The sequence below is a fragment of the Anser cygnoides genome, chromosome 1 (genome assembly GCF_040182565.1).
Source record: "Anser cygnoides isolate HZ-2024a breed goose chromosome 1, Taihu_goose_T2T_genome, whole genome shotgun sequence".
In the NCBI taxonomy this organism is placed as follows: Eukaryota; Metazoa; Chordata; class Aves; order Anseriformes; family Anatidae; genus Anser; species Anser cygnoides.
The window spans coordinates 96,265,960-96,279,525 of record NC_089873.1 but is presented as its reverse complement, the minus strand read 5'-3'; the positions used below and the strand labels follow the sequence as shown (position 1 = coordinate 96,279,525).

Here is a 13,566-nt window from a genome sequence, read left to right as displayed (position 1 = left end):
ATGCACATTTCTTTTTTATAATCTGTGACATGGGTGCACATGCCATGCATGGATGCATGCACCTCTCATGCACATGGGCAACAGGTCACTCATTAGGTTCTGTCATCACAGCAGCAACACTGGAACATGTACATGCTACAGCTCAAAACTGACCAGAGCATGCTCCACAATGTGAGATTTATCATTTTACTGTTCTTTTTTTTTTTCCTCTCCTTTGCTTTTTTCAGCTGTGGGGTAGTTGATTTTTTTTTTTTGTATTTATTTTTGAGGGGAGGGGGCAGTAAAATGACACAAAACTGAGTAAAGCAACAGATTCACCCAAAAGCAGACGCTTTCCTCAGAAACTTAGTCATAAAAAGTGAGACCCTGCTTGCCTTTAAAATGTTAGAGAGGCAGACAGATGTCAAGGGGTCACAGGGCCTTGTCAGTTCTTCCTTGGCAGTACAGTCACCCTCCACGCCACCTGGTCTAGGCAGCACAAGATACAGTTCATCTTACCACTCTTGGGTTTGTGACTGGAGCTAACTGGGGGGAACGTAGGCTTTTGACAGACCCATTTTGAGAGGACTGCTGCCTGCAGAGTGCTTCCAAGTATTCCTTTATCTACAGCACTTCCACAGCTGAAAGCAGTGGACAGAGAAATTAAAAAAAAAAAAATTAGGAGGAGTGATAAAAAAAGAATCACAGAACCGAAAGGTTTCCAGAAGAAAGATAAAGTCCCATAGGTTAGTTTCAGGAAACAAGTACTTACTGTATCAGTGTATTAAGGTCAGCTGCCTAATTGTCTTTGCCTAAAGCAAAAGCAGAGGAAAGAGTACCTAGCAGTCACCTCCTTTAAACAAAAGGATGAACTCCTCTGGATTTTCTCTCAGGTGTTCATTTCAACTTTCCTGTAATCTTGTTTTTCCATACAAAGTACTTAAATGAAAGCCCTTTTAACTCACATTACAAAACATCAAACCTAAATGTCCTGTACTGAGCAGGAGGAGACAGTTAACTAACAAAACAGAGAGCAACGCTTAATCCAAATGGCTTTTTTTTTTTTTTTTTTGAATATTTATAAAATTTGCGGAAGACTCATTATGATTCTGGTGCTGATTTCTGCCTTGTAAACTGTCTCAAAATTGCTAGAAACTTTTAGCAATGGTTTAAAATCCTGATTTTGCAACCTACCTCTCACTATGGATAACTAAAAGCAAGGCTTGAAGGAACACCAAGCTAAAAAAAAATGCTTTCAACAACAATGTATAGTTCTGTTGAAGACTACAAGCATCAGGGAGCTACACTACTCCAAACACAAATCAGATCCAAAGTACTGGATCTGCCCCTGCAGCATCATTCTGAGCACAGGTTTATTGAGATTAACTACTTCCACAGTTCTGAGTGGGCAGGTTCCACACAATGAGGAAAATTTCAGAACTTTTTTCTCATACATATTTCTGGGATTTGATTCAGTTGAAAGACAGCTGTTTTCATCCTCAGGCCATCTTTCAAGTATGATGGCTCAGTTTCTACATTCACAAAGGAGATGAAATTAAACAAAATAAAAATCACTTTAACTTGCTTGTTATAAACAAGAGAAACATGAAGAGACCTCTCTTCCCAAGAGGTTTGATGAACTAATTCCTCAAATCTGTGGGAGGAACATAACATTTTCAGCAGCTATTAAATTCAAACATTTGTGAATCTGGGTTTTAACTCACAACGTAGAAAGAACTCTCTGCCCAATGCTTTCAATAAAGATTATGTGCCAAAGTAATGCTGGTCTCCAAAAAAATTCCTCATAAAATTCCCTATTACTATTTGAAGAGAAAAATATTAAGCTTTCTGACAGAGTAGGTGAGCAACCATACAGTGGAAAATACTTAACCGCTGTTACTGCAGTAGGATTCACATGATCTATTCGCAAGGTATAGCTCTACAGAACAGCCTCCCTTGCTGACCAGAGCTGTTTTCCAGCTTACTGTGGTTTGTAGTCACTTCCTCTAACAAATCTCATATACACGCTAAATTTGACTATTGCCATGGACTGCATGGCTGCATAGAACTGCATGGTTATATTTTTGGGTTACTTACACACTTTTTATTGCTAAGTTTATGCTAAGTCCTTACCCATTTTTAGACAGCTGTTAATGTTCCTGTTGCTGTACAGGGGATATACAGTTCTCCTCCATTATTAAAAGAAACCTGCCTGGCCAATCCAACTGAATGTCTCCAAGACCTCCAACCTGTTCACCTGAAGACAACAGAAAGATTTCTACATGTTAGATAGGATCTAACTCTACAAGGAAAGTAAATGCTTCCATATAGCTCCACAGTTATATACCTGGTATCTTTGTGCAATCTGAGACTTCAGCAAAACAAGTCAATCATGACATCATGCTTGTGATGGAAGTTATTAAAATGAAATTTATAGAGGGGAAAAACTGACTAAGCAGGGTAAGAGCTGAAAGCAAGTCTAAATATACTTTATAACATTTGCAGATCAATAATTTCCAGCTCTTATTTCTCTTTAGGCATACATTTCATGGCAGGAAGGTCAAAAATTTTAAAGACACTCATCTTTGGTTTGATGCTCTATCATTAGAGGTATGAGGCTAATTTTTATGTTCTGACTTAAGGCAAGGCAAAGCTGCCTGCAAAAGTCGATGTAAAAAGCTACCACTACTAATGCAAAGCAATCTAAAAACTAACAGTACTTTCACTTTTCATGGAAATGTCTGCTAAAGGTGGTAGCTGTGACTGAAAAAGACAATGAATTGAGGCAAGTATATACTGCAAACCTGTATGTAATGGAGAAAAAAAAAAAAAGAAACTGTCTTATTGCAACTAAGTCTTGAAGAGTTTGAGCTTTTTTTTTTTTGCATTAAAGTTTCATTTCCCAAAATAGAACATTACACACCAACGAAACTCATGTTTCTGGAATTTACATTCAAATATGCTTTCTTATTCATTCTGTACAAATCCAAACAACTAGGATTCCTTTTGATAAAACGAGCTACTATACTAGCACAACAAGATCAGCTGTAAAACATTTTTCAGCTCAACATATTTACAAGGTTAGCTCATATAAACAAACCACAACAGTAATTTCACTTTGTGTCATTCTTAATACATGCTAGAAAAAGATCATACTCCTGGAAAAAAGATGAAAGAAATCAGAATAAGAATTTCACATGCATTGTTTATAACTTGACAGTCATCGGCCACAACTGGAAACAGGCTGCCCTGCTTGATGGATCAGTGACAGGAGGTATGTTAATTAATATAGCAATGAGCCATCAAGACAGAATGCGTAAGTAAGCACACAGAGCCTGGAAAAAGGATGGCAGAGGGGAACAAAGGCAGAACTGTCTTCAGTCCACAGAGAAATGCATCAGTAATTGATTAAGATACACTGTGGTATGAGGCTCTGACACTGAACTCATTGCATACCTTCATAAGAATTCCTTTGACAGCGATCTTTCCGTTATCGAAGTCTTGTTTTTGACTGTTCCCTTCATCCTCCAATTTTTAAAATTCCTTGAATTATTTTGAACCCATTTTTCATCTCACTGAAAATACAATCCAGCAGACACTTTAACAGTGATTCTGAGATCACTGTGCCTGACATTCTGCAAAATGCTTTTGCTCTCTACAAAAACGAATGCAAACTCTTATCAGCCTGAGTTGTCAGAGCAACAACAAATGGTATTAACACCTGCACCCTCCTGCTCAGTGTTCCAGATATTGCAGGGCATCGTTGCAGCTACATAACATCCGTTTTCAGATAGTGGCCCCAGTGCAAAGTCATACCCTTTCTAAATGCAATAAAGACCCTATGATACATTCATACCAAATAACACACTTTTGTTTTATTCAGGATCTTTCAAAGTTAAGCCACATAAATTGCAAGTAAAATCCACTATTTTCTACAAAGGCATTCCAAATTTCAGTTCCCCCAGACGTCAGGAGACAGGCACACACCAGTCTCATACTGGAAATGTGAGAGAGCTGGTGGCTGAAGTCAGTGAAATCTACTTCAGCCACATCAAAGAATCAGAAAGGACTCCACAGGAGCCAGTACAGAGTTACACTGGTGTAAAACAGGAATGAAAACAGAATTAAGACCATTCAAACTGAAAAAGATTCTCCTGGATTAAGAATATGTTGATCCTTCAGACAAATTATCTGATTATTATACATTCTCAAGTCAAGGTTTGATGAGATTGGTTCAGGGGGACTCTTTCACTCAGCTAGGGGTATTTCAATGTGAATCACCAAAATACAATAAAACCTCATAAATAAGAGGCATATTGACTGTTATTAGTAATATCTTAAGCCCTGAAAAGAAAACTTAATGAAGCATTTTTACATTGGAAGATACTAATCAACCCTTATATCACTTTTGCAACGTGGACAGGTTTTATAATCTCTGCTTTGCTAACCAAGGAATTCATACAGGAACTGGCAGTGACTCAGGACAGTGAACCAAAGTGATGAAAGACATGGTTAGAGTCCAGGACTGCCCTCCAATGCAGCATGTCACCCAGACAACTGAGTCCAGGGTCCAAGCCTCTTCTTGTTTACTTCAGGTATAAACTTCGTTTATTGCAGCAGATTTTGAACTCCTAATTTGCACTCATGGGAAGAGGGAAAACAGCTCTCAAAAATAAATGGCTCAAATTAAGAGCTTGAATGTTTTCCTCATCCATCTCTGACATCCAGACCCAAAGTAGTCTCAATTGTTCTGCAAATGGCAAAAAAGGACCCTTCGCAATGTTAAGGAAACATTAACATTCTCTCACTATGAGTAATAGCATTCCTCTTAGCCAGCTCCATGCTAGAGCGAATCTTCATCTGTATCGATGTCACTGCTTGGTTTGTTCAGTCTCTCAAACTCTTCTCCGTCCTACAGGAATGAGAAGAGAACAATGTGAGCAAAAGTTATCTTGTTATTAATACATAGAAAGAGGAAGAGAAAGAGAGAAAGAAAAGAAATAGGTTTATTTAAGATATCTCTGTCATATTAACACCCAGTAATTTACATGTTTTACCAGTATGTTAAAATCTTCCTCTAACATATACATGTTCATAAGGAACGTCCCGTTCATCTTTAATACTTTTTAGTGACTTGGTCTCTAAAACAGCTTGTAGCCTATCCATTCATCAGGAAACTTGCTCACGTAGCACTCTTTGTTTTTACCACAGATGCTCAATTGTAAATGCTAAAATAGATAATGCCAGCTACACCAAAAACTACGACTGTATTATTTACTGCTTGTTAAACGACAATCTAACAGGTCACTATGTAGAAGTTCTAGAAAATATCTCTTCCAAGTTTAATTTTTTCTAGAATTAAATGGAGACAGCACTCTCTGCTGGTTGCGTCATGCGTAACAGCAGATCTGTACATGCAGAACACACAGACATTAGCTCCTTCCCACTCTGACTAATTTCTCAGCTCAATTAAATGAGCTGAGACTACAGCTGAGTCTAAGGGCAAGCCCTCTGTGTCATGTTCTAGCTGTCTAGATTACTATTCAAATTAGGGCAAAAGAAAAAAAAAAAAAAAAGAAAAGTACCTGCAGAAAATGTTGCGTACGAAAAAAATCGTGTTAAGAATGTCCTCAGATATCTTTTGACTGTTACAGTATGAAGAATCTTAACTAATATATTAATTTCTTTATGGGCTCAGCTACACAAAGATTTATCAGTTTTACTTAAGTACAGTTAGTTCCCAGGCGTCAGTTCCAACTTCTGTATGCCCAGGGTCAGTGGACAAATATATCTGGTCAAAGAAGTCGCAAGAGAGGATTTGTATAAAAGTTGCTAAAGTTGCTCACAGCACTTTCTGTAGTCACGGCAGAAAAGCAACAGTTACCTGAGCTTCATGAATTTAAAAAGTGGAATACGCAAAATAATTTCCCATCAATTTTAAAGATTTTTAACAAACAGCGAGCTTTGGTGTTTGAGTTGAGGAATGAGTCTGGTTACATGCAAAACAAATCTTCTAAATATGCCATGGTGGAAATGGAGGTGAAACAAAGGAGAAACGAGAGGAGTACTGAAAAGCCTTACCCCACTTGACCTCTCCCACGTGTCTCCTTTGAAGAGCTTGCCCCTTTCCCGCAGAGTGGCAAATTCCAGGCCTCTTGGTTTACTGGCATTGTAGATGAATATGGAGAGAAGCACCACAGGAGCTTCCAAAAAGAATTCTAAAGAAGGCCTGAAGTCAAAGATGACGAAAGACACTGTGGTGATGATGACAGTGGTGATCTGAGCAGTCATAACATGGAACATATTGTCTCGGAACTTCAAGATGAAGGCCACAGACAGCCCCAGGAAAGCTGTGACAAATATAAGAGCCACTGAGAAGATGTTGTGCCCATAAAAGAAGCCGCAGTTCCCTATCTGCCTCCGGTCCTTGGCCTGCAAACCCAGCATCAGCCCATTGAACAGCACCCCAAAGGCATACAGTTTGCTGTTCTGCGTGAAGATGCTCTCACCAAGCTGGTCCCCGTCTTTCAAGATCTTTTCGTTGTAGATGTTAGCCAGGGCAGATATGAAGCACTGCACTAGAATAAGCAGATGTCCCAGACTGAGGCGGAGAGGTTTCAGTGCTCCTGCCATGGTACTGGTGACATTCCACTGGAAGCTGGGAAGGAAGCTTGGTGCTCCACAGTTGCCCTTTTCAACACACGTTTCCTCAGGTCCGGCATAAAGAAGGCAGTGGTTAGATGGATTGAAAAACATATTGTGATGGAATCCGTGTACAGCCAAGCTTTGCTGATGGCCTCCAGTTCCCAGAGTCAGGGCAACGATGGACAGGAATAAGATGACCAGAGATGCCCACTGTACCCAAGAGAGTTTTCGCCTAGGAGCAGACAAAAAAGCCACTAACTTTAGAAACACAGCGGCACAAATTAAACAATACGAGAACAAGCTCTAAAAAACACACAAAAGACATCATGCCACAGGTAAGGAGATGTAGACAAAGTACAATGAAACATCTTGGTTTTTCATAATTGACAGGAAAATGCCAAAACGTAGGGTTCTTTTCTGTGGCAAGCAGGCCCCAGCCTCACAGAAACACAAAAGGGAGAACACACAAAGCACAGAGATAATTTAAGGAAAGTCTTTCAAGATGTTAGTTCTAGACGCCAAACACCTGACAACTAAAAGCAACTACTGTCTCCCTGAACACACAACACAGGTTTGATGAATTCGAAGAAAATCAGACGTTCAAATAATTCTCTTCCTCTGGCAAACCTTCACAACATCTCACTTTTCCCCCATGATTCTGTGCACCTTTCTAATATTTTATGATGATACGAATGCAATTCAGAAGACCTAACAGTCTTAGCTATTTTATACTTTTTCACTCAAGCGAAGCCTGTTTATTGTGCAAAAAAATCAGAATTTTGGAAGATTAAGCAAACTGTGACATCTTGAGATGTAAAACTGAAGAACTGAGAAAAAGCCTTTTGGTCAGACTATCAGATGCTCTTCTGGAATATTAACACCTGTAGAAAAGGCATCTTTGTTCGAAGTTCAACACAAGTAACCTTTCAGGTGGAGTATGAAAGCTAATACCCATTTCCCTGCTAGTCTTTTCTGAATCTAAACCACACCATAAAGAGCACAAGTCAGTTGAAGAACATACAGGACAGAGAAACTGGCTTTTGTCACATGAATAACAAAGAACAGATGTACGTATTTACTTTTAAAAACACACAGTTGACCAGAAACACATCAGGGTTTACATAATATTACTGAATACACCTCTGTCTTTCACTCTTACATATCTCATTCCTTCTTGTTGGCTTACATTTACATTCAATTAGGAACAACAACAGACTGGAAAGAAGTACTGCTCATCACGAAATGTGAGATTTAATGCACAAATGAAGGAATCCAAACCCAGACCTTATTTCTGGCCATTCAACAAGTATATAATCATGATTTCACTCATTTTCTGTTACAGGTGACCAAATGTAGACATGTAGAGACTCCTAATAAGCTATTATTTCCAACACCTTGGTATGCAGAACACAAAGCCATTTCTCCAAGTTGGTATAGGCACAAGAAAACAGTATTATGGCTCCTATCATACACAGAAAGAATGTAACATAACCTCTTCATCAAGGCTAGAAAGATAAAATTTTAAATTTCATTTACCTTCATAAGTACTACTTACTTTAGCACTATCCTGAAGAGAAGAGCTGTTGTTATAATGACAAAATTTGAGAAAAGTACAGCCATTGCCTAGAAAAAGAAGGGGAGCAACATTATACTCCAGACACAACCTTGACATCGAAAGCCCACGAACTTTGAGTTGTCCCCTTTCTGCAAGGTGTTTGGAAAGCATCACCCTGGTACTGAGTAGCACACCCTTAAAATGACATTTAAGCCCCACTTCAAAGTATCAAGCAAAGCGTGGAGACTAAGTTCAACTGCAGTGGGGAGAGCTCTGCTGAAACAAAGATGTTAGGAAAACAATCAAGCTGGAAACGTACTTGGCCAAAAAGAAAACAGTTTATTTTTCTGTCAGATCAGTTCCCCAGCCAGACTGACCACTAAGCTGCAAAATCAGCTGTGTCAGCACAAGTGAGAAAGATGCTCCAAAAGGAAACTAAGAATAGGGGAAGGTGAGGCTGCTTCTGACGGCAGCTTGCAGCATCCATGAAATCTCAGACTTGGGCAGAAAATAAACTTTTTGCATGTCAAATGCATCTGCTTTATCAATTATAAAACATAAAGAGATGCTCACCTTGAATTTTCATGACTGCTTCATGACAGGATTACCCTGTATAAACAGTATACATATAAAAAATAGGCATCTGAACTCTTTCCTCCATTTCACCCTTAGAGGGAGATTGCTTTTTAGACTATTTTGCACAAAATCATATATGGATTCCGAAATGCAAAGTGACTTTATCTTGTACTTTCTTATCTACATTTCCAATTCTGCAATAGCAGAGCCTTTCTCATTTATCAGAGGAAAAGCATATGCCCTTTTCCCATTACCTCTGGTAATAGATTGGCACTATCTGCTGAATAATAAATCTCATGAAGCAGCATGACAAGGTCTCACGTAAGCTGAAGACTGACACAAAAAACACCTGCCTAAGAAATCATAGCTTAATTTTCTGCTTTGTGAAATTACAACTCAGTTAAAAAATCATGTTAGGTAAACATCGTGGAAGAAGAAAAACACTGAATAAACAGAAGAATCTGGAGCTGACAGAAATCACTCTGGAAAAAAGAGGCTTGATGCAAAACTGATGTATAAATGATGTGCAAAACGTTCCACATATTTTTTTGTCTCACAGTCACCAAAAAAAGACACCAAAAATTCTAGAAGAGTGCACATGTTCTGAGGGGAGAAAGACCAGTTTTGCATGTGTGTCCGTGTGCAATATACTAGCTGTGCATTTAACAAAAGATCATGTTAACCTGAGCCAAAACAAATTGCTTAAGAAAAAGGTTACACAACACCGTTTCTTAAGTATCAGGTTTTGCTATTACAAACATTAGAGCTGAATTTCCTTCCCAAAGAAAAAACCATCAACTTATATTAAAACACCCAGAATGTTCATTTTAATTATGTTTTTCCAGGAAGTCCTATTCCAGACTCTGTTCTGTCCCTGTCAAAAGTGTACACCTAAAAGGACATAATTTTAGAGAAGGCCTGAATGAAAATGAAGCAACATTTATACAAATTTTTAATGTCAAACAAGTGTAGCCATGCTATTTATAGCAAGCACTAATCATTTGTTTCCACCTAATCAGGCTGTGAACCAAAAAGTACTCTATCATGAAAAAAGAAAGCTCAAGAACTGCATCCCGAGCATCTGTAGATTTATCCGGAAGGCTGAATGTAGCTAGAAGAAACTAGCAATTAAACTTTGTGCTTAAACATAACTACATTTAATGCACAACAACATAAAAACAAATGTAAATATTGAGATTCAAACAGTTTTCTTCCTTCCCTACTCACTTCCTATTACTCACCTGCTTTAGCAGGTTACATTTATTTGCTTTTCTTTGGAAATGGTGAGGAAAGATTACAAGTCAACATGTGAAGCCACATACATAAAGCAACAGAAGACACACAGAAAATTGCAATTCATATACTAGCAAGATGAGCAAAGACATTTAAAGAGAAATACAGAGCTGAAGAAAAAGAAGTGAAAGCACATAAAAAAAAAAAACTGTCCAACTCTTAGGCAATTCAGCCTATTCTTGAATTATTTATTTAGGATGGAGAAAATACAGAGACCTTCCTCTACTGACACCTGTAAAACACGGACCATTGGCAGGAAAAAAAGAAGATCTAGCTGAAGATCTAGAGATCATTCATTTACCTGCACATCTTTCCTTGTCAATGTTACAACTGTGAATAGCTTAAGGTCAACGTTACCCATTAGTAAGACACGAGAAGATACTTTATTCAGTACATGCATACTTACTGGCTGGAGGTAGGTCAGCACATAGAAGACAATCAAGTTGTCCAAGAAGTAAAGAAAGGCAGGAATTGACCATTTCATGGAATTACAAAAATTCTTCCAGGAAAGACATCCAGAGGGATGATCCAAACAACCCTCTGGAAGGAAAACAAATTAATAGGAAAGGCATTTTTCTTATTTTCTTTTAGAACAAGTCTATTCCAAACCCTTTTGAATAGGTACCACTGTTGTGTTCTTAAGTTCTTAACGCTGTTGGAATGCAAAAAACCTCAGGTACTACAGGTCTCTGGCAACACAGAAGACACACCCAAGGCAGAACACATAGCTAGAGAGCAATCCATTGCCTACGGGCATTCATCTTCTTGCCTCACCAGAGAAACCATCCAAGAATACTTTACCCCCCATAAGAGTATTTGCCCACTGGAAGCAAAAAAGCAAATATCAATCATTTGTTGAGGGCCAGAAAGCACTCCAGAAAGTCCCCACACAATAGTCATATCATTACTGGGTGATTACTAAACACATCTAGACCTGAAACAATGACTCAAACAGGGGATCTGTTCATACAGCACCCAGAGGGTGGCCAGTAACATCAGAAATACAAAATAAATCAGAACTCAGTATATGTAGCATACAACACACAATCTGAGTCAAAAGAGAGCAAATGGGAAGAAAGCACAAAGAAAGGACAAGGCACAAAGAATGACATTTACTTAGGCATTCAGGACACGTGCTTTAGGATTGTGCCAAACCTTAGACTGGTCTAGAGTTGACAACAGAAGCACTTTGTTAGTACAGATTTAAGATTATAGAATGTTATCTAATCCTCTTCTGAATTAGTTACACACTGAGAACAGTAAAACTCAGAAATCTGGTAGAGAACAAAAGAAAGCAAACTTGAAAGCAAACTTGAAAATACACAGGCAGCAGTAGGAAAGGATGGCAAACATTAACTGTATTCGCTGTCTTAGGTATTTCTGCGTTAAATGGTGGGGTACAATTTTTATTGGCTTGCCGGGTCCATGACCGTTAAACGAATAAGTGGACAAAACCAGCACTTCAATTTAACATGTAATAACGTGCTGACTGCACCTGACAGCCTCCTCCAATTTAAACGTCTGTTCTCTAAAGTTTTGCAATGCTATGAAGTTAGCTTCTCATCCTTTTTAAAGCAGGACAGAAGCTATAGAAAGGTGCCAAAAAAGAAATGAGAAAAATAGCCTGCAATACAAAACTGGAAGGTAATGAAGCCTGACATTGCTTTTCCTGTACAGACAGCGGCCCCAAGATTTGTCTTCGTAACAAAGCTACTTTGAATTCTTACATAAAAATGCTGATTCTGACTGAAATACCACCACACACAAAATCCCCTCCAGTGGAAGGTGGTGGCACTTTTAAATAGAAGTGCTCAGAAGACTGGAAGATAGAGGCCGATCCTTTAGTTAAAGCAATGTATAAGATTCTGTTCAGTCACGTCTTCACAGTGAGGTGAAGTACCTATTATCCTACCCTGACGCTGTGCTAAAATTCTAAAAAATATTAGATTGTGCCTTCATTACCCTATCTAATTCAGCTTACCTGTCCTCATTTCAGCTATCATACAAACAACTTGAGAACATGTGACTTTACAGCACGAAGTATAGTTGTAAAAAGTACTGTTATAATTCTGTATGGAAGACACAATCCCAGAGAACATTACTAGCAGGACTTATGCTATACTATTAAACATGAATCTTTTAGTTAAAGAAAAAAAATTGAAGTACAGCAAATCTTAGAAAGTCAGTACATCTTAGTTATTTTAAACATACGTACTTACCTTTTTTCTTAACCCATAGTGCCAGTATCAGACAGAGGAACAATTTCACTACTTCAGAACATATGTTCACTGTCGTAGGAAGGTAATCGTATTTGTTATCTGTGGGATTCAGCAAATTGTAGGGAGTACATGGTCAGATTCTATCTCCTGCATCCACAATTAGAGAAGAAACTATTTTAACCCCTTCAGTCAGAATTTTAGCTACTCCCCATAAACACAAAAGGCTCTTTCAGCACTTCAATTATAAATACTCAGTTTTTGATGACATACCACTGCCTGAACGTTCCCCTTCCTAGGTGAAATCTTCCTTCATTTGGTCTCAGTTTACTATGAAACTTTATGGAAGAACTCAAGAACAACACTGTCTTAAAAAACTAAAGGGAATGTTTTCCCCTAGACAACAAAATGCTATTTTTTCCCTCCAAGGAAAAGGCTTCCAGGATGACACAACCGTCTTTTAGGATTATACATGCTCTTTGCTAATATATGCTGAAGGGGGAAGCATTACAGCAAGACAGATATAATATGCACACTATTTCCTAAACCTGTTGAGAAACATTGGTCAAGACGTTCACCACCAACCGTACTTGCACAACAATTTAGCCTTTACTGAAAAATAGCTACTGTGGAATTCACTGCCTCACCTTTTAAGGAACGATCTCCACACGGATCAGACATCTTGCAACCGCAAGGTGCTACTTTACATTAGATCCAGTGACATTTATGTTAGACCCAATGAAATTTATGCCGCTTTATATAACGAGATGTTGGTGCTACGAACTCTGAGGGCTAGGTTTTTGGGGATGCTTTGCCCGAAATGCCCGCTCGCTCCTATTTGAGGCACGTTATGTCCACCGCCCAACAGTACCTTCGTTGGCAGAATACTTCATCAGGAGGATCCGGCTGGAGCCCAGCGCAATGAACACTCCCCCGAGCAGGAAGGTGTAGGCGGTGGTCTTGGAGCACGGGGCGAGGCGGCGGCAGCACCTCAGCTCCATGCCGCTGCCTGCCCTCGGCTCCCTCCGGACGACAGAAGGAAGAGACCCTATAACAACCGGCACTGCAGGAAGCCATACAACCAGGTGAGGCTGCTCGGTGCCATCTTACACAAGGGGCTCACGCCACAAGCCACGCTTTCACCCCACTCTTGTATCTAGGAGAAGGACGCGCTACGAGACCAGGCGCAGAGGGACCGCCATCACCGCCATCACCGCCATCACCCGCACCCCTCCCGCCGCTCCCTCAGCGCCCATCGCCGGGCCCCTCCCCCCGCGCCTCTGCCACCTCACCCGCCCCTCC

At 39.4% G+C, this 13,566-nt stretch overlaps 1 protein-coding gene across 2 annotated transcripts; it reads right to left on the bottom strand.

Annotated features, from left to right (window-relative positions):
- Positions 1–3,832: 3,832 nt before the first annotated feature.
- Positions 3,833–13,524, bottom strand: SLC35A5 (solute carrier family 35 member A5). 2 transcript variants are annotated; one of them, XM_013184470.3, is made up of 6 exons: positions 13,136–13,524; positions 12,268–12,366; positions 10,455–10,588; positions 8,180–8,247; positions 6,061–6,856; positions 3,833–4,891 (listed from the first exon to the last, which is right to left on the bottom strand). In XM_013184470.3, exons 1-6 carry the CDS (start codon positions 13,263–13,265, stop codon positions 4,823–4,825), a joined length of 1,296 nt encoding a protein of 431 aa, XP_013039924.2. In that variant the 5' UTR covers positions 13,266–13,524; the 3' UTR covers positions 3,833–4,822. The 2 variants fall into 2 exon arrangements, with proteins under 2 accessions (XP_013039924.2, XP_066859372.1); XM_067003271.1 differs by having other exon boundaries at positions 12,268–12,414; positions 13,136–13,272.
- Positions 13,525–13,566: the final 42 nt, after the last annotated feature.

What these genes read in the sequence shown, in the direction of transcription:
- SLC35A5 (XM_013184470.3), bottom strand. Translation starts at nt 13,265, where the DNA reads ATGGAGCTGAGGTGCTGCCGCCGCCTCGCCCCGTGCTCCAAGACCACC. An exon ending in CTCTTCAGGATAGTGCTAAA is followed by an intron (nt 6,857 to 8,179) that starts GTAAGTAGTACT and finishes GTCTGCTCCTAG; the next exon opens with GCGAAAACTCTCTTGGGTAC. An exon ending in CGTGGGAGAGGTCAAGTGGG is followed by an intron (nt 4,892 to 6,060) that starts GTAAGGCTTTTC and finishes TCATTCCTGTAG; the next exon opens with GACGGAGAAGAGTTTGAGAG.